This window comes from Nerophis ophidion, linkage group LG06, assembly GCF_033978795.1.
Source record: "Nerophis ophidion isolate RoL-2023_Sa linkage group LG06, RoL_Noph_v1.0, whole genome shotgun sequence".
Taxonomy (NCBI): Eukaryota; Metazoa; Chordata; class Actinopteri; order Syngnathiformes; family Syngnathidae; genus Nerophis; species Nerophis ophidion.
In genome coordinates this window covers 23,174,287-23,195,601 of record NC_084616.1, presented here as the reverse complement: position 1 = coordinate 23,195,601, position 21,315 = coordinate 23,174,287, and the positions used below count along the sequence as shown (strand labels likewise).

At 41.0% G+C, this 21,315-nt stretch overlaps 2 protein-coding genes across 2 annotated transcripts in view; one reads left to right on the top strand and one right to left on the bottom strand.

Annotated features, from left to right (window-relative positions):
- si:ch73-70k4.1 (Fanconi anemia core complex-associated protein 20) overlaps positions 1–18,640 on the top strand; it is a 38,388-nt gene extending 19,748 nt beyond the window's left edge. Inside the window, exons 4-5 of the mRNA XM_061903118.1 lie at positions 1,768–1,878; positions 14,308–18,640. Coding sequence (XP_061759102.1) covers positions 1,768–1,840 — 73 coding nt within the window. The 3' untranslated portion in view covers positions 1,841–1,878; positions 14,308–18,640. The remainder of the gene's footprint in view (positions 1–1,767; positions 1,879–14,307) is intronic.
- Positions 13,719–21,315, bottom strand: part of prkcz (protein kinase C, zeta) — a 208,396-nt gene continuing 200,799 nt past the window's right edge. The window contains 1 exon segment of the mRNA XM_061903119.1: positions 13,719–14,468. Within this exon segment, the coding sequence (XP_061759103.1) occupies positions 14,381–14,468 (88 nt within the window). The 3' untranslated portion in view covers positions 13,719–14,380.

Sequence of the window (21,315 nt, the reverse complement as noted above, 5' to 3'; positions counted from 1 at the left end):
CAAAGCATGATGTTTCCACCCCCATGCTTCACAGTAGGTATGGTGTTCTTGGGATGCAACTCAGTATTCTTCTTCCTCCAAACACGATGAGTTGAGTTTATACCAAAATGGATACATGGATGATACAGCAGAGGATTGGGAGAATGTCATGTGGTCAGATGAAACCAAAATAGAACTTTTTGGTATAAACTCAACTCTTCTATTCGATATATTTTTCAGGCAGTGAGCAACCATTTTCACAACACTAAAATTAAACACATTCCAGATTGACCATCTCATGTTTTATTGTCAAAATGATGACAATGTGATCTTGGAAACCTTGTGTTTTTACTAAATAAATTGTTTTTACTTGAGGGCCCATACTTTGGAGATGTAATACTAAGTGCATTGTTCTTCACTCTGCAGCTGATTTAAAGTTCCTCCAGAGCAGGGGTCACCAACCTTTTTGAAACCACAAGCTACTTCTTGGGTACTGATTAATGCAAAGAGCTACCAGTTTGATACACACTTAAATAAATTGCCAGAAATAGCCAATTTGCTCAATTTACCATTAATATATATATATATATATATATATATATATATATATATATATATATATATATATATATAAAGTGGGTATTTCTGTCTGTCATTCCGTTGTACATTTATTTTCCTTCTACAAAAGGTTTTTTGTAGAGAATAAATGATGAAAAAACACTTAATTGAACGGTTTAAAAGAGGAGAAAACATGAAAAAAATGACAATTACATTTTGAAACATAGTTTATCTTCGAATTCAACTCTTTTTGAATTAAAAATTCAACCGAAAAACAGAAGACAAAAACTAGCTAATTCGAATCTTTTTGAAAAAATTAAAAACAGTATTTATGGAACATCATTACTAATTTTTCCTGTTTAAGATTCATTTTAAAATATTTATGACATGTTTTAAATAGGTTAAAATCCAATCTGCACTTTGTCAGAACATATAACAAATTGGACCAAGCTATATTTCTAACAAAGACATCATTATTTCTTCTAGATTTTCCAGAACAAAAATTTAAAAAGAAATTCAAAAGACTTTGAAATAAGATTTAAATTTGATTCTATAGATTTTCTAGATTTGCCCGAATATTTTTTTTCAATTTTAATCATAAGTTTGAAGAAATTATTTCACAAATATTCTTTGTCGAAAAAACAGAAACTAAAATGAAGAATTAAATTAAAATGTATTTATTTTTCTTTACAATAAAAAAAAAAATACTTGAACTTTGAAAGAATTTAAAAGGTAAAAAGGTATATGTGTTTAAAAATCCTACAATCATATTTAAGGTTTGATTTTTTCTCAAAAATTGTCTTTCTGAAAGTTATAAGAAGCAAAGTAAAAAAAGAAATGAATTTATTTAACCAAGTGAAGACCTAGTCTTCAAAATATCTTCTTGGATTTTCAAATTGAGTTTTGTCTCTCTTAGAATTAAAAATGTCAAGCAAAGCGAGACCAGCTTGCTAGTAAATAAATAAAATTTGAAAAATAGAGGCAGCTCACTGGTAAGTGCTGCTATTTGAACTATTTTTAGAACAGGCCAGTGGGCGACTCTTCTGGTCCTTACGGGCTACCTGGTGCCCGCGGGCACCGTGTTGGTGACTCCTGCTCTAGATCTCTTAGAAGCCTCAGTGTGGTCCAAGGGACATGAAAGAATCCTCCTCGGACGTCAGACTGGGACTACACCCTGTGTTTTGACTCCTGCGCCCCAGTTCTGATCTCCTGCTTCCTGTGTCCCTGCAGCTTCTCCCAGATGGACTGTGATGGCCACTTGGCTCAGTGTCTGTCAGACATGAACGTGGACATGGCCTGGTGACCTGGGGCAAGACCACGTGGCCACGTTTCAGGATACCAGTGAGTGCTAGCAAAACCGAAATAACAAGAACTTGGCTCTTTTCTCCAGTCGGAAGTGACACGCACGACGAAAATGGTCTTGTTCATACTTTGAAGTTATCTCCCTTTTAAAATGTCGTTTGACTGATTGGGGAAACAGAGTCATGTGACAGAAGTCTCTCCAGCCAGCCAGTGATCAATAATTATAAATTAGGGCTGGGCGATAAAACAATATCAATATATATTGCGATAGACACGTAATCGGTAGTAATAAAAAATGCGTTCAATATTTAGTTTGTATTTTGTTGGAAGAACGCGGAAGTATGGAAGCGAGGTTGATTGCATGCATTTGCTCTCTGGTAACCGAGCGACACAGGAAGTGATCACTGATCAGTAGGAGTGACACGCTAACAGCCAATCAGGTGACAGTCAAGTTTGTTTGCACCTTAGCTCACCCTTTAGAGCACAGCTGTAACTTCCTGCCACTAAACCTGCAGAAAATAGTTCTTCTCAGGTTTACATTTTCACCTTTTGCACTATTTTCTTACACTTTATGAAGCATTTCTTACATATTCCTTAATTTTAATAGCGTATTGTTACGTGTCCAAAGTCATTTTACTATTTTGTTTACATTGTTGGAGTTTTTTCCATGCTTGTGTTGACATTTCCTTTCTGCCTGGATAGCTGAGGGATTAAAATCAGAGGAAGTTACATTTGAAATATAATATATTATTTTCCTGATCCTTATTTTACACAATTGATAAAAACATTCAATAAATATTGATATAATCATAATATTTAAATAACTACTGCATAACACAAATTCATTTCCATAGTTAAATAACAATAATGGCAAATTAATGTTACACAGTCATTAATTCCTGCTGTAAACCTGCAGAAAATAGATTACATTTCCACACTTTGCACTATTTTCTTACACTTTATGAAGCATTTCTTACATATTCCTTATTTTTAAGAGCTTATTGGTAAGCATTCAATATGATTGTACTACTTTGTTTACTCTGGTTCTTATACGCAGGGATATTTCTGCTTTGATAGCTGAGGGCAATATAATCAGGAGAAGTTTACATTTTACATAAAATATATTTTTCTTATGGTCCTTATTTCCCATAAGTCTTAAAAATGGCAATAAGTATCGTTATAGACCGATATAAAACGTTTAGAAAATGATACAGCCCAGCCCAGTTATAAATACAATAATGTAGTACAACATGTACGTGTGTAAATAACATTACTTGTTTTAAATAAATAAATATAAACATTTCAAGCATTTTTAATGCCTTAAGACGATAATGAAGTCTGTCAAATATGTGAGAAATATTTGAGTTTTCCACAAAAAGACGCAGACAATTCACAGAAAACCAGTATTGTTTTTAATAATTACACATATTTACAAAGATGCCGTGGAGCAAAAGAATACTTCTCTAACCAGCGTTGACTTTAAACAAATGTCAACATTAAAAATGATTATTTTCCTTACTTTCTTTCGGTACCTCGGTTAATGTTTCAGTCAGCCAAACATCTTTTTATTGGTCCCAAGAAATGATCTCTACAGATATCAGGAAGATTGCTTTGGTGTGTGCGTGTGTGTGTTTTCGTTCTTGTATTTCTACCCTTCTTGAGACAACAAGGAGAAGTACCTTCCATATTTCTGAAATCATGGTCCCAATACGGAAAACCATTGCATCTACAAACCCCGTTTCTATATGAGTTGGAAAAATGTGTTAGATGTAAATATAAAAGGGATACAATGGTTTGTAAATCATTTTCAACCCATATTTAGTTGAATATGCTACAAAGACAACATATTTGATGTTCAAACGTTTAAACACGTTTTTTTTTGCAAATAATCATTAACTTCAGAATTTGATGCCAGCAACATGTAACAAAGAAGTTGAGAAAGGTGGCAATAAATACTGATAAAGTTGAGGAATGCTCATCAAAGACTTATGTGGAACATCCCACAGGTGTGCAGGCTAGTTGGGAACAGGTGGGTGCCATGATTGGGTATAAAAGCAGCTTCCATGAAATGCTAAGTAATTCACAAACAAGGATGGGGCGAGGGTCACCAATTTGTAAGCAAATTGTCGAACAGTTTTAGAACAACATTTCTCAACGAGCTATTGCAAGGAGTTTAGGGATTTTACCATCTACGGTCCATAAAATCATCAAAAGGTTCAGAGAATCTGAAGAAATCACTGCACGTAAGCGATGATATTACGGACCATTGATCCCTCAGGCGGTACTGCATCAAAAACAGACATCAGTGTTTAAAGGATATCACCACATGGCTCAGGAACACTTCAGAAAACCACTGTCAGTAACTACAGTTGGTTGCTACATCTGTAAGGGTAAGTTATTTATCAACAACACCAAGGAACGCCGCTGGCTCCGCTGGGCCCGAGTTCATCTAAGATGTACTGATGCAAAGTGGAAAGGTGTTCTGTGGTCTGATGAGTCCACATGTCAAATTATATTTGGAAACTGTGGACGTGGTGTCCTCCGGAACAAAAAGGAAAATAACCATCTGGATTGTTATAGGCGCGAAGTTCAAAAGCCAGCATCTGTGCTGGTATGGGGGTGTATTAGTGCCCAAGGCATGGGTAACTTACACATCTGTGAAGGCACCATTAATGCTGAACGGTCCATACAAGTTTTGGAGCAACACATGTTGTCATCCAAGCAATGTTATCATGGACGCCCCTGCTTATTTCAGCAAGACAATGCCAAGCCACATGTTACAACAGCGTGGCTTCGTAGTAAAAGAGTGCGGGTACTTTCCTGGCCCGCCTGCAGTCCAGACCTGTCTCCCATCGAAAATGTGTGGCGCATTATGAAGTGTACAATACGATAGCGTAGACCCCGGACTGTTGAACGACTGAAGCTCTACATAAAACAAGAATGGAAAAGAATTCCACTTTCAAAGCTTCAACAATTAGTTTCCTCAGTTCCCAAACGTTTATTAAGTGTTGTTAAAAGAAAAGGTGATGTAACACAGTGGTGAACATGCCCTTTCCAATTACTTTGGCACGTGTTGCAGCCATGAAATTCCAAGTTAATTATTATTTGCAAAAAAAAATAAAGTTTATGAGTTTGAACATCAAATATCTTGTCTTTGTAGTGCATTCAACTGAATATAAGTTGAAAAGTATTTGCAAATCATGATATTCCGTTTATATTTACCTCAAACACAATTTCCCAACTCATATGGAAACGGGGTTTGTAATAGAGAATGTCTCATTTGCACCCTTGGGTCAAAGTGACCATGTGTTGGTTTTAAAAGTGTTCCCCCTCTGATCAACATATTGATTGAGACTTTTATTAGTAGATTGCACAGTACAGTACATATTTCGTACAATTGACCACAAAATGGCAACACCCAAATAAGTTTTTGAACTTGTTTAAGTCGGTGTCCACGTTAATCAATTCATGGTATGAAATAACAAGTGTGTGTATGGGCTTCAGCACCCCCCGCGACTCCTGACGGGACAAGCAGTAGAAAATGTATGGATGTATAAATTTGAAGTGCTCCCCCTCTGGCCAACATATATAATAACAAGTGGGTGTAAGGAATTGAAATGCCACCTTTGGCCAAAATTTAAAAAAAATAAATAAATAAAATAAGAATATGTATATAGAGACATACTGTAATAACGAAGTAAATGAAGATTAAAAACAATTACAAACAAAAAATAAAATAACTAAAAGCTTACCGTATTTTTCGGACAATAAGTCGCAGTTTTTTTTCATAGTTTGGCCGGGGTTCCGACTTATACTCATGAGCGACTTATGTGTGAAATTAATAACACATTACCGTAAAATATTATTTTGCTCATTCACATAAGAGACTAGACCAGGGGTCTCAAACTCAATTTACCCGGGGGCCACTGGATGCAGAGTCTGGGTGAGGCTGGGCCGCAAGAAAAGATTTCTTTAAAAAAATGTTGCATACTCCTCAGCATGTCTAGTTGTATAATGACGTTTCAAATTGTATTCCTTTTGCACCTTAACTTTCTCTGTGTGAATAAGACACATCGGGGGGCCCCTGTGCTCAACAAAGAAATATTGCATCTCCCACTTTTCCTGGAATTGTTTTTGCTCATCACTAACATTTTTTCCTTCACTGCAGGCTTTGAAAAAGACGTGTTTGGGGTTGTGGAATATATTTGTATTTAGCCCACGCACGGAGAATAATGTTATTTGCGCAATGAGTGTCTTTCCGTTTTTCCTCCCCACAGCAACACGGCGGTCGGCGGATAATAGCCAGGAAAGTACCAGGATAGCGAGCTCACAAAAGTGACGGCTCCCAAAGTGTTATCTGAGGTCATATAGAAATATATGTAGTGTTCATCGTGTGAGGCAATGCAAATAAAAAAAAAACAAAAAACTAACGCTTTGAATTGGTCCAGGTTATCGGGGATTGTTATGACTGGCGGACAGGTGTCGCGGTGTGACTGCAGTCAGGCACGTAGACAAACCTCATCTCCATGGCAACGTCTGTCGCTTTCACTCATTTGCCGCTTTTCCACTAATGCAGGGGTAGGCAACCCAGAACGTTGAAAGAGTCATTTTGGACCCAAATAACACAACGCTGTCAAGTGCCATTCATATAAAACTTGCGGGCCTTATTAATATTAAACTGTCATATTAAGGTGGGGGCCGCAAAATAACGTCTCGCTGGCCGCAATTGACCCCCGAGCCGCGTGTCTGAGACCCCTGGCCTAGACATATAAGATTTCATGAGATCTAGCAATTAGGAGTGACAGATTGTTTGGTAATCATATAGCATGTTCTATATGTTATAGTTATTTAAATGACTTACCATAATATGTTACGTTAACATGCCAGGCACCTTCTCAGTTGGTTATTTATGCGTCATATGACGTACACTTATTCAGCCTGTTGTTCATTATTCTTTATTTATTTTAAATTACCTTTCAAATGTCTATTTTTGGTGTTGGGTTTTATCAAAGAAATTTCTCCCAAAAATGTGACTTATACTCCAGTGCGACTTATATATGTTTTTTTCCTTCTTTATTATGCATTTTCTGCCGGTGCAACTTATACTCCGAAAAATACGTCACGTTTTTTTTTGCATAGTATGTACATATTATTAATGTTCTGAATACAAATATTTATATATCTAGAAAGGGTGGTCGCAGAGAGTTAGGCATTTTTCAGAGGTCTCAAGAAGGTAACAAATACAAGAGAGTGTGTGTGTTTGCGCGTGTGTGTGTGTGTGTGTTCAGAGTCTTTACAATAACTTTGTTATCTCTGCTTGCCCTATCTTCCTCTCTGCAAGTCAAGCCCTGCAGCCGAGTGAAACTATGAAGCAGCTAATTAATCCTATTATGTGGTTATCAAAACAATCGCGGGTCAAAGCTCGTCGAGTCTTTTTCAGCCAATAGTCAACATTTCCTTGTGAGCGTCCTTAAAAAGTTTAATTTGGGAGATATTGACAGATAAAGTGTTTGATTTCATGGACATGTTGCACTGCCTTCACTTGAGTTTGGGGATTAGAAAATGCACTTTTATATAATATTTGTTACTTAAGTGCTAAATCGTGAGACTTTCGCAGGGCTGAAAGTGACAAAACTATTTGTCTTAAATTGTTAATACCAGAACCGTCCCGATACAACCTTTTCACCGCCGATACAATACTGATATTGGAACCTTAAATACTGACAAATAATCCAATCAGCAAAGTGTGAAGAATGGAATGTTTGAAAAAGGTTTGATGAAGGGAAATGAGTCAAACAAGACAAACTGTAACTGCCTGAAATGACGTATGCTCTCTTTAGGTTGAAGTGGAGTGGTAATTGTTTATTTGGTGACACCTAGTCGCCACTGTAATTCTTTAGGGTAGTCTAATGACACAGTAAGTCGAGCGATGCGGACACGATTGTTACTGGATTCTTCCTAATTCGCCCTTGGAGACTTAGTGTTTGAAACAGAGTCGATCAGGAAGCTTCCAGCTGTTAGAAATGAAAAATATCAAAATGGCCCCAGCGCGCTCTCATTTTTAAGTGTGTGGCAATATCATTGGAAACAGTTTAGACACCCTGGCTCTTACTGGAACTAAGAAAAAGGAAACAATGCAAAAACGTTGGCTTATTGAGATCGAATACGGTTCTTTTCCTGTTTACTACCTGGCTCTGATTGATTTCTGCTCAGCAATTCTTTAAACAAATTATATTTATAAACCATTAATTTGACCTGCCGGTCAAATGTAGTGACTCTTTTAATCCAGAGGGTGGCGCCGTTATGAAACGACGACACTGTTGGTGCACCGTCAATTCGTGCCACACGCTCACTGAGGTGTCACTCACTCATCACGACTTAAAAAAAGTCCAAAGAGTCAAACATAGAAAGTACTTGATAAGGGGGAAAAAAGAGTCAAAAATAGCACTTTTTTGTTTGTTTTTTGACTACTTCTTTGATTATGTATAGATCAGAGATTCTCAAACTGTGGTACACGGGCTCCATCTAGTGGTAGAACAAAGTATCACTTCATAAATATTCACACACAGTTTTGCTGTTCAAACGGTGTGTCACGTTACTGTGGTCAAAAATATTCAATATACTTGTTAAATAAAACCCATCTTGTTTTTAATGAATATTTAGGCCTATTACGCTACTGCATTTTAATGTTATTGCGGTGGTACTTGGTGAAAAAAGTTTGAGGACCGCTGGTCTAGATCACGGAACTCCTTTGAGGGCGAGGGTTTGACCCGGATTATTTCTATTGGTTTTAATGATGTATTCCATCATGATTCATGTGAGGATGAGTGGTGAACATAGTTGCCACCTTACACCGATATCAGCCCAACTTTCAGCAAAATGGAACAAAGTTGCGTCTCACTCAAAGACAGGGGTCTCAAACTCACTTTACCCGGGGGCCACTGGATGCAGAGTCTGGGTGAGGCTGGGCCGTAAGAAAATAGTACTTAAAACATTTTTAGCATACTTCTCAGCATGTTTAGTAGTATAATGACGTTTGAAATTGTGCAAATAAGACACGTGCTGTGCTCAACTAAGAAATATTGTATCTCCCACTTTTCCTGGAATTGTCTTTGCTCATCACTAACCTTTCTCTTTACTGCAGGCTTTGAAAAAGACCAGTTTGGGGTTGTGGAATATATTTGTATTTAGCCCACGCACTGCAGAATAATGTTATTTCCGCAATGTGTGTCGTTCCGCTTTTCCTCCCTACAGCAACACGGCGGTCGGCGGATAATAAAGTACCGGGGTAGTGAGCGCAAATAAAGTGACGTCTCCCGGAGTGTTTTCCCGCGTCATATAGAAATATATGTAGTGTTCATCGTGTGAGGCAAAGCAAATTAAACAATAAAAAAAACAAATAACGGTTTGAATTGGTCCAGGTTATCGGGGACTGTTATTACTGACGGACAGGTGTCGCGATGCGACTGCAGCCAGGCACGTAAGAAAACCCTCATCTCTATGGCAACGTTTCTGTCCCTAAACTTTTTTGCCGCTTTTCCACTAACGCAAGGGTAGGCAACCCAAAACGTTAAAAGAGCCATTTTGGACCCAAATAACAAAAATCGTCTCTGTCTGGAGCCAACGGGAGGGGGGGAGGGTGGTGGGGGGGGACTGTGGAGTTTACAGTTACGGTAGCACAATTAACCCCGGACTAACGTGTTACACGTCCGATTCGCCCAGCGACTCTCTGTCGGAGTATCAGCGCTGGGGTCCAGCGCACCAGTTTTTTATTGTTGCTCGGTCCTTCGGCGGAGTGCTTCGGAAGCTACGGGACCGCTCGTCTCCCCCGACTCGGACTGTTTACAACAGCACCGGGGGAGGGAGCGATAGAGAGAGAAAGACAGACACACACACAGTGACAAAGATAGCGAGAGAGCGAGCAGGCAGGTGAGGGAGGGAGGAAGGGAGGAAGAGCGTGTGCGGTTCTAGTGGAAAAACATTTTTCTGCTTGCATCACGAAAGTGACGTCATTGTTCGGCCCTCGAGAGCCACATACCACACCGTGATTGGTAGATTCCTTCAGCTCCGCACACAACGCTGTCAAGCACCATTCATATAAAACTTACGGGCCGCACTGACATTAAACTTTCACATTAAGGTGGGGGCCGCAAAATAACGTCTCGCGGGCCGCGTGTCTGAGACCCCTTGCTCAAAGAGATAAACACAATGATTTCTCAATGTTTGATGTCTGCACACACACATCTCTCTAGTTTAAATGCGGGGAGCACCGTTAATTCAGCACATAGGCTGAGTTAACTTTCAGTTTTGATCAAAAAGATGTCAACATGGTGGCCATTGTAGAGCTTTTTCCAGACTTTAGTCGGCTCGGTGCTTACATTAAAGCGCCGGTGTTGCGATTGTTGGTCCTCCTTTGTGTAGAATGAGTTGTTCTTCAGGACGTGAGAGAATGCTTCCCTGCCAATTAGTGTTTCTCCATTTTGTTTTGTCACGCCCCATCTTAGTCATTTATTTCGCACCGCCTCTAAATTAAAATACGATTAAGAACCTGATATTTATTTATTTATCAGTAAAACCACTGTGTGAAGACTTGTGTGTTGTTTTCTCAGGCCCGCCCTACCCATAAAGTCCGGACTATAAGCCGCTACTTTTTCCCCAACATTTTCAACCCTGCGGCTTGTAAAACGGTGTCGCTAATTCATCTATTTTTCTTTGCCGACGGCCATAATGCAAGTAGTTAAAAAAAACAAACAAGCCAAGACATTTAAAAAGGTGTGGTATTTTTTTGTGCTATGGCGCCGCTTTCTAGATGATTGATGTGCGTTTCTGTCTTTGAGCCGTCCGTACTCCTATGGATTCTTCATTCGTCACTCCGAGCAACGTTTGTAAGTTTTACAATATAACTAAAACAATTTTTTAGGGATGTCCCGATCCGATATTGATATCGGAAATCAGTCCGATATTAGCCAAAAAAGTGAATATCGGATTTTATTGGACTGAATCTAAAAACTCCGATATAAGCGCTCCGATATAAGATGTCCATTTACCGCTCCTGTACTTCTATAATAGGTGTGATCACACTCCAACACAGTAGGTGGCGGCAATGCCCCTTAATTAACGTTGGTGCCGGCCGCGGAAAAAGAGCGTCTCTGATCCTGCATGCACAGCCCACCTGATCACAACGACGACAACGCGCGTGCTTGCAGCAAAGTGTAGTCATGTCGGCTGTGTGGAAGTATTTTAACGTAAATTCGGACAAAGATGTTGCCGTTAAATGCAACATTTGTCAAGCGCAAGTGTCCCATGGAGGGACAGAACCGGGAATGTTCGATACAAACAACCTCATCGCACATTTGAAAAAACACCACAAAAAAGAACATGTGGATTTTCGCGAGAGCAGCAAGGCGACGCAACAAAACTCTGGCTCGTTTCAGCAACCCACGCTGGCCGAACGCTCTGCAAGACGTGACAAACTACCACGGGACAGCAAAAAGGCAATGGCCGTAACAGAAAAGATAGTCCAGTTTATTGTGCATGATGACCAGCCTCTGGCGGTGGTGAGTAATGTCGGGTTTAAACGCTTAATGGATCACCTCGAACCTCGCTACACTATTCCGAGCCGCCACTAGGAGTATAGTTTTGTAGACAAAACTATACTCCGGCACTGACTGATTATTATTTGTTTTATGCTGTTCTTATTAGAGTGATATGTTTATTGTGTTTACACCCTTCTTCAGTGACGACTAAGAGTAATTACTACATTGTTTTGGGCACAGTCAGTCAGTGAAACTGGAGCTGTGAACTCTTAACTTAGAGCAGTTGGACAGTGGACAATATTGTGTTGTTTTTGTCCCTGCCCACAGTTGTTTCCAACATATGCTGACATTAAAAAAAGAACTGAAGTGAACTTGAATTGTTTGCACTTTAAAACGTTTTTTTTGTTTTGTTTTAATTGGATTTATTTAGGTTATTTTTCAGGGTCTTCTAATTTATTCTATTCAATTGTATAATTATGTTGGTATTAGTGGTTATTTTGCACTTTAGATATAACAATTTGTTTTTATTTGATTTGTTGAGGTAATACTCTTATGTTGAAGGTAAAAATGTATGTAACCAATTGGTTAATAATAAATGGGTCCGTTTTTCCTATACCTATTCTTGCAGACTATTGTTTTCTGTTTTAACACAACGTCAGTAACAGTAACATCACTTTATCAAGCCTTTTCTAACATTCCACACAACAAAATAAGGAATAAATATATGTATGATTCTTGCCTATATCGTATCGTATTGATATCGGTATCGGCCGATACTCAAGGCTACAATATCGGTATCGTATCGGAAGTGAAAAAGTTGTATCGGGACATCCCTACAATTTTGACTTACTAAAGCGTCCCATGTGTAAATTCACCAAAACGTTACCTTGGAGTTATTGAGTCCGTTTAGCTGATTGGAGAGCCAGCTTGTGCAGCTAGTGGGTCCATGACTTCAGTTTTGTTTGGTCACCCGTGTTACTGACACAACTATTAAGGCAGGGGTCGGCAACCTGCGGCTCCGGAGCCGCATGCGGCGCTTTGGCCACTCTGATGTGGCTCATCTGCACAATCGCCGACCCCCCTGATTGTTACGGGGGGATTCCGGTTCTGGGAGCCTCTTCCGGACATCACCCGGGGTCAACATTGTTCGATTTTTCACTCGGACAACAATATTGAGGGCGTGCCGTGATGGCTTTACTTTTAGTGTCCTCTACATTTTGAAAATAAAGAAGACACTTGGAGTTGCAACCATTCTCACCCATATAACAGTAATAAGGGCGTGCCATGAAGCCATTGCCTTTAACGCCTTCTACAAGATGTACAAACAGCTTGCCAGTCCAGTAACATGTTGTATGTGGCTTCCGCATATACACGTACACGACTGCAAGGCATACTGGGTAACACAGAGTAAACTGAAGGTTGTGATATAAATAACTTTAACACTCTTACTAATATGCACCACACTGTGAACCCACACCAAACAAGAATGACAAACACATTTCGGGAGAACATCCTCACAGTAACACAACATAAACGCAACACAACAAATACCCAGAATCCTTTGCATCTATGACTATTCCTGACTATATTATACACCCCCGCCCACCTCAACCGACGCACGGAAGCGGGTTTTGGTGCTAGCGGGGCGTATAATATAGCCTGAAAGAGTCATGGATGCATATAATTCTGGGTAATTGTTATGTTGCGTGTATAATGTGTTACTCTGAGGATGTTCTCCAGAAATGTTGTTGGCATTCTTGTTTGGTGTGGGTTCACAGTGTGGCGCATATTAGTAAGAGTGTTAAAATTGTTTATATCACAACCTTCAGTGTACTCTGTGTCACGCAGTATGCCTTGCAGTTGTGTATTTGCGGAAGCTGCTTACAACATGTTACTGGACTAGCAAGATGTCTGTACATGTTGTAGAAGGCGTCAAAGGCAATGGCTTCATGGCACGACCTTATTAATGTTATATGGGTGACCACCAGCAGATATTCGCGAGAATAATTGCGGCTCCCTTTGTCTTCTTTAATTTGTGAAACAGGTCAAAATGGCTCTTTGAGTGGTAAAGGTTGCCGACCCCTGCATGAAGGTATTTAAATAACTCATTTCACAACTGCGGCTTATAGGCCAGTGCGGCTAATATATGGAAAAAAATGTTTTTTCTTGTAGAATTTAGTGGGTGTGGCTAATATACCGCTGCCCTCTATCGTCTGGAAAATAGGATATTTAAGTCAATTTGGTCACATTTCCTCTGCTTGAGCCTGTTGATTAGTCCGAGCAGTGCTGCCACCTAGCTGGAGGCGTGTCTATCGTTCAAGAACGAAAAGAAGACACCAACACTGAAGGCCCTTACCCTCCCTTAGAGGCTCCCCTGTACTGATTGTTAAAAGATAAATGACAATACAAAGAAGTCCAAGAAGTAAAAACAACAATCCTGTCCAGAGAAATGAATATTTCCTACAAGGAGGTGAATATTGGAGTGACAATCATCTCTTGTTTAAAGACATTTCTCATGTCGCTCCTGTGCTTGCAATCACAAACCATCATTCATCAGATCTGCGAGGCACTTTTTAAATCCCAAAAACCAACCCTTGTCACATTTTGTGGTTGAAAAAAGGCGATAAAGTTTGGGTGGACTACGGACACGACGATGCAAGAACTTCATCTTACATTCTTCTCGCTGCGCACCAAGATGGCGTCTTAAAAAGCAACAAGAAACGGGCAAAAGAGATGGATTTGTGGATGGGAAACTAGGATCAAAAAACAGCGGGAGATCCACATCAAAAATGTTCTTCTAGTGGAATGTTTGTTACTTTTCGATACCAAGAAGAGAAGACGTTGGTATCCAAGTAGTGCAGGAGGAACTTGTCTTGCTCGAAAGTGCAGAGTTCATCTTCTTCTTCTTCTTCTTCTTCTTCTTCTCCTCCAGCGCCGCCTCAACAAGGCTTTTGGCGAACTTGGACAAACCGGAGGACGAGCCAAAGAAGGACTGGAGTTCTTCCTCATACCGACTCTTCGGTGGACAGCAACAGAGGGTTGATGTACTCGAAGCCCTCAAACTCCGACTGGTCTATTCTCTTGATGACGCTCCTGGAGGGCAGAAGAACAAGCAGCAACTCGTCAGACTCCATCCAGGAACAACCACAAAGTACAACTTAGTGGTTGTTAACTTAGTTAAGTACAACCGGGACAACTCTTTCAATACCCATACAGGACCCATGTTGGGCCCTCCTGTAGAATCAATTGTGTGCTTTTTGGAGGACATCTAGATATCGAACACGCTGAAGGACAGCTTCCTTTGCGCATGATATCAAATACAAGTAAACACGCTGTAGGACTGCTTGGATCGCACATGATATCACAGACAAGTAAGCACACTGCAGGACTGCTTGTATCGCACACGATATCACACACAAGTCAACATGTTGCAGGACTCCTTGTATCGCACATTATATCACACACAGGTCAACACGCTGTGGGACTGCTTGTATCGCACATGATATCACACACATGTTCGGTTGGTAGAGCGGCCATGTCAGCAACTTGAGGGTTGCAGGTTCGATTCCCGCTTCTGTCATCCTAGTCACTGCCGTTGTGTCCTTGGGCAAGACACTTTACCCACCTGCTCCCAGTGCCACCCACATTGGTTTAAATGTAACTTAGATATTGGGTTTCATTATGTAAAGCGCTTTGAGTCACTAGAGAAAAGCGCTATATAAATATAATTCACTTCACTTCACATGTAAACATACTGCAGGACTGCTTTTACCACACATTATAATCACACACAAGCAAACACGCTGCAGGACTCCTTGTATCACACATTATATCACACACAAGTCAACACGCTGCAGGACTGCTTTTACCACACATTATGATCACACACAAGCAAACATGCTGCCGGACTCCTTGTATCACACAAATCACACACAAGTAAACACGCTGCAGGACTGTTTATATCGCACATATCACACACAAGTAAGCACGCTGCGGGACTCCTTGTATCACACATTATATCACACACAAGTCAACACGCTGCAGGACTGCTTGTATCGCACATATCACACACAAGTCAACAAGCTGCAGGACTGCTTGTATCGCACATATCACACACAAGTCAACACGCTGCGGGACTCCTTGTATCGCACTTTATATCACACAAGTCAACATGCTGCAGGACTGTTTATATCGCACATATCACACACAAGTAAGCATGCTGCAGGACTCCTTGTATCACACACAAGTCAACAGGCTGTGGGACTCCTTTTATCGCGCTTTATATCACACACAAGTTAACATGCTGCAGGACTGCTTGTATCGCACATTATATCACACAAAAGTTAACACGCTGCAGGACTGCTTGTATCGCACATTATATCACACACAAGTCAACACGCTGCGGGACTCCTTGTATCGCACTTTATATCACACAAGTTAACATGCTGCAGGACTGTTTATATCGCACATATCACACACAAGTCAACATGCTGCAGGACTCCTTGTATCACACATTATATCACACACAAGTCAACACGCTGCGGGACTCCTTGTATCGCACTTTATATCACACAAGTTAACATGCTGCAGGACTGTTTATATCGCACATATCACACACAAGTCAACATGCTGCAGGACTCCTTGTATCACACATTATATCACACACAAGTCAACAGGCTGCGAGACTCCTTGTATCGCACATTATATCACACACAAGTCAACAGGCTGCAAGACTCCTTGTATCGCACATTATATCACACACAAGTCAACACGCTGCAGGACTGCTTTTACCACACATTATATCACACACAAGCAAACATGCTGCGTGACTCCTTGTATCGCACATGATATCACACACAAGTCAACACGCTGCGAGACTCCTTGTATCACACTTTATATCACACACAACTCAACACGCTGCAGGACTGCTTGTATCGCACATATCACACAAAAGTCAACACGCTGCATGACTGCTTGTATCGCACATATACACAAGTCAACACTGCAGGACCCCCTGTATATTGCACATGATATCACACACAAGTCAAACCGCTGCAGGACTCCTTGTATCGCACATTATATCTCACACACGTCAACACGCTGCGGGACTACTTGTATCGCACATGATATCACAAGTCGACATGCTTGTATTGCACATTTTACATGCAAGCCGATAGCAATCAACACTTTACATTGACTTTTTACTGATATCAGACTGACTGGCTATATTTGTATGGATCGAAATGACTGTCGCCATGGAGGCAGGGATTAACGACTTAGAGGCGGCCTGGCACTGTGGAGAGGCGTTAGCCGCTAGCGAGGACGCTGCATTGCCTTGAGAATGCGGTCAGATTTCTCGAGCGTGTCATCAACATCTTGCTAGTATTAAAATGTCTGTCCTTGGCGTATGAAGCTGCGAGTCACATGACAGACCATGTGACCTCCACTACATTTCAGCTATCTGGCGGTAAAAGCAGTAGAATTTAGCCAACAAAAAGAGAAAGAATGTGGTCTGACAGAATAATCCGTTTTTTTTTCCTTTCCTGGGTCTGCTGCATCCATTAGCAGAAGCATAATCACAGGTTAATGAAGTGGAACCATAACGAGCAGGCTGACAGTCCATGAGTAAATAGAAATGTATCCTAGCAACAGTCCCACCGTGTGCGTGGGTGTGTGTGTGCGTGCGTGTGTGTGTGTGTGTGTGTGTGTTGGGCCTCTCACTAGTGGAGGACAACACCTACTTTGAAGTCGAACACAAACGTGCTGCCATTGAAAGAGTGTTGCTGTCAAACATCAACATGTTGACCAACACAACACTTTTCTTCTGCTTTCCTGCTGCAGATACCTGAAATAACATCTTCACTCTGCAAATGTAGTTGTTTTTTTTTACACAAGTTCCTCTTATTGGTGTTTTCCAGCCTGCAGACACGCCCACCCTGCCTAAAGGGTTCAAAGAAGGTGGGCCAATGACCAATTAAATGTCAATATGCGATATTATCACGGTATTAAATGTCTATGTGCAATATAATGGTATTAAATCTCAATGTGCGATATCACGGTATTGATTTGCAAATTGCGATATCACAATATCAAATTGCAAGGTGCGATATTATCACATACCGTATTTCCTTGAATTGCCGCAGGGCATATAGTATGCGCCGGCCTTGAATTACTGTCGGATCAAATTCGCTTCGCACAATAATTAGCACCTGCTTAATATTACCGCCTGGTCAAACTCGTGACGTCACGAGAGACACTTCCCCTGTCATCATTTTCAAAATGGAGGAGGCTGATTTCAATACCGGTAATTTGAAATCACATAAAGGGAAGAAGATTAAGAGCTATTCAGTAGGATTTAAGGTCCAAGCTTACATCACACTCAAATTTTTACTGCATGCCTTTGGTAAGTGCTGGAGTGAGAAGAGGTTTTAAAATAATTAGCGCATGCTTACTTTTACCGCATGGCTTTAGTAAGCGCAGGAGTGAGAATCCGTGAGAGGTTTTAAATTAATTAGCGGCTCGGCAGCAATTCAAGGAAATACGGTATATCAAATCTCAATGTGAGATATCACAGTATGACTCTCAATGTATTAAATGCAGATCTGCGATATCACAGTATGAAATTGCAATTTGCTATATTATCACAGTATTAAATGCCAATGTGCGATATTATCACATATTAAATGTCAACATGCTATATTATTTCGGTATTAAATGTAGACTTGCGATATTATCACTGTATCAAGTGTCATCGTGCGATATTATCACGGTATTAAATGTCCACGTGCGATACTATCTCTGTTTTAAATGATAACGTGTGATATTATCACGGTATTAAATGTCAACATGCGATATCACAATATTAAATATCAACGTGCGATATTATCACAATATTAAATGTCAACGTTAAGATAATCGTTGACTGATCGACTATCAAAATAATCGTTAGTTGCAGCCTCAGTCCATATATTTTATTTTTTCGTTTTTACAATTGTTTTAATTTAGACAGGTATATTGATGTTTAAATGTTGCAGAAACTATCTTGTATTATCCACTACTGAGGTGACTCAATGGCCACTAGTGTGTTTCTGTGGGGTATTAATTTAAGTGTACTATGTAGTGTGTTTCTCCAGCCCTGGTCATGTGGGGACATGAAGTATGCCAATTTAAAGTCGGACATGGCAGAAGGCCACCACTGATTTATATCGTGATAGACACTAAGTGGCTGGGGAGAGGGAAGTTTAGGCTTCCCTGCTTAGGCTGCTGCCCCCACGACCCGACCTCAGATAAGTAAGAAGATGGCTGGACACGATATATATATATATATATACATATATATATATATATATATATATATATATATATATACCAATTGTGCAAGTTCTCCCACTTAAAATGATGACAGAGGTCTGTAATTTTCATCATAGGCACACTTCAGTGAATCCTCGGATTCAGGAGTAACAGTGTGGTTTTCGTCCTGGTCGTGGAACTGTGGACCAGCTCTATACTCTCGGCAGGGTTCTTGAGGGTGCATGGGAGTTTGCCCAACCAGTCTACATGTGCTTTGTGGACTTGGAGAAGGCATTCGACCGTGTCCCTCGGGAAGTCCTGTGGGGAGTGCTCAGAGAGTATGGGGTATCGGACTGTCTTATTGTGGCGGTCCGTTCCCTGTACGATCAGTGCCAGAGCTTGGTCCGCATTGCCGGCAGTAAGTCGAACACATTTCCAGTGAGGGTTGGACTCCGCCAAGGCTGTCCTTTGTCACCGATTCTGTTCATAACTTTTATGGACAGAATTTCTAGGCGCAGTCAAGGCGTTGAGGGGTTCCGGTTTGGTAACCGCAGGATTAGGTCTCTGCTTTTTGCAGATGATGTAGTCCTGATGGCTTCATCTGACTGGGATCTTCAGCTCTCGCTGGATCGGTTCGCAGCCGAGTGTGAAGCGACCGGAATGAGAATCAGCACCTCCAAGTCCGAGTCCATGGTTCTCGCCCGGAAAAGGGTGGAGTGCCATCTCCGGGTTGGGGAGGAGACCCTGCCCCAAGTGGAGGAGTTCAAGTACCTAGGAGTCTTGTACACGAGTGAGGGAAGAGTGGATCGTGAGATCGACAGGCGGATCGGTGCGGCGTCTTCAGTAATGCGGACGTTGTACCGGTCCGTTGTGGTGAAGAAGGAGCTGAGCCGGAAGGCAAAGCTCTCAATTTACCGGTCGATCTACGTTCCCATCCTCACCTATGGTCATGAGCTTTGGGTCATGACCGAAAGGATAAGATCACGGGTACAAGCGGCCGAAATGAGTTTCCTCCGCCGTGTGGCGGGGCTCTCCCTTAGAGATAGGGTGAGAAGCTCTGCCGTCCGGGAGGAACTCAAAGTAAAGCCGCTGCTCCTTCACATCGAGAGGAGCCAGATGAGGTGGTTCGGGCATCTGGTCAGGATGCCACCCGAACGCCTCCCTAGGGAGGTGTTTAGGGCACGTCCAACCGGTAGGAGGCCACGGGGAAGACCCAGGACACGTTGGGAAGACTATGTCTCCCGGCTGGCCTGGGAACGCCTCGGGATCCCCCGGGAAGAGCTAGACGAAGTGGCTGGGGAGAGGGAAGTCTGGGTTTCCCTGCTTAGGCTGTTGCCCCCGCGACCCGACCTCGGATAAGCGGAAGATGATGGATGGATGGATGGATGGCACACTTCAACTGTGAGAGACAGAATGTGAAAAAAAAAATCCAGGAATTCACATTGTAGGAATTTTAAAGAATTTATTTGTAAATTATGTTGGAAAATAAGTATTTGGTCAACCATTCAAAGCTCTCACTGATGGAAGGAGGTTTTGGCTCAAAATCTCACGATACATGGCCCCATTCATTCTTTCCTTAACACGGATCAATCGTCCTGTCACCTTAGCAGAAAAACCGCCCCAAAGCATGATGTTTCCACCCTCGTGCAACTCAGTATTCTTCTTCCTCCAAACACAACAAGTTGAGTTTATACCAAAAAGTTCTATTTTGGTTTCATCTGACCACATGACATTCTCCCAATCCTCTGCTGTATCATCCATGTATCCATTTTGGTATAAACTCAACTACTCGTGTTTGGGGAAGAAGAATACTGAGTTGCATCCCAAAACACCATAACTACTGTGATGCATGGGGGTGGAAACATCATGCTTTGGGGCTGTTTTTCTGCTAAGGGGACAGGACGATTGATCCGTGTTAAGGAAAGAATGAATGGGGCCATGTATCGTGAGATTTTGAGCCAAAACCTCCTTCCATCAGCGAGAGCTTTGAATGGTTGACCTAATACATATTTTCCACTATAATTTACAAATAAATTCTTTAAAATTCCTACAGTGTGAATTCCTGGATTTTTTTTCACATTCTGTCTCTCACAGTTGAAGTGTACCTATGATGAAAATTACAGTCCTCTGTCATCATTTTAAGTGGGAGAACTTGCACAATCGGTGGCTGACTAAATACTTTTTTGCCCCCCCGTATAAATCCATATATATGTATATGTGTGTATATATATATATATATATATATATATATATATATATATATACACACACACACACATGTAACCATTATATATTTATGTATATAATGTATATATGTATGTTACCTTACATCCAGTTGGCCTTCGAACCTGGATCAAATTGTTTTATCCCAATGCGACCCCCCCAGTCACAAAGTTCTGACACCTTGCTGCAGACGGTAACTAAGAGGTACAACAAAATGAGCATCTTACTTTTGAGAGCTAATTGTTGCGCGTTCAACTTGACAATGTAGTTAGTTTTCCATGCTTGTGTTAACATTTCCTTTCCTTCCTGCCACGGTCCTTTTTATTCAACTCATCATAAAAGAAGTGAATCATTACCGATATGGAGCGGTATAAAAGATTTAAATAGTGATAGAGTTCTCAGCCCTGGACTGGATGTGAGTGAGTCC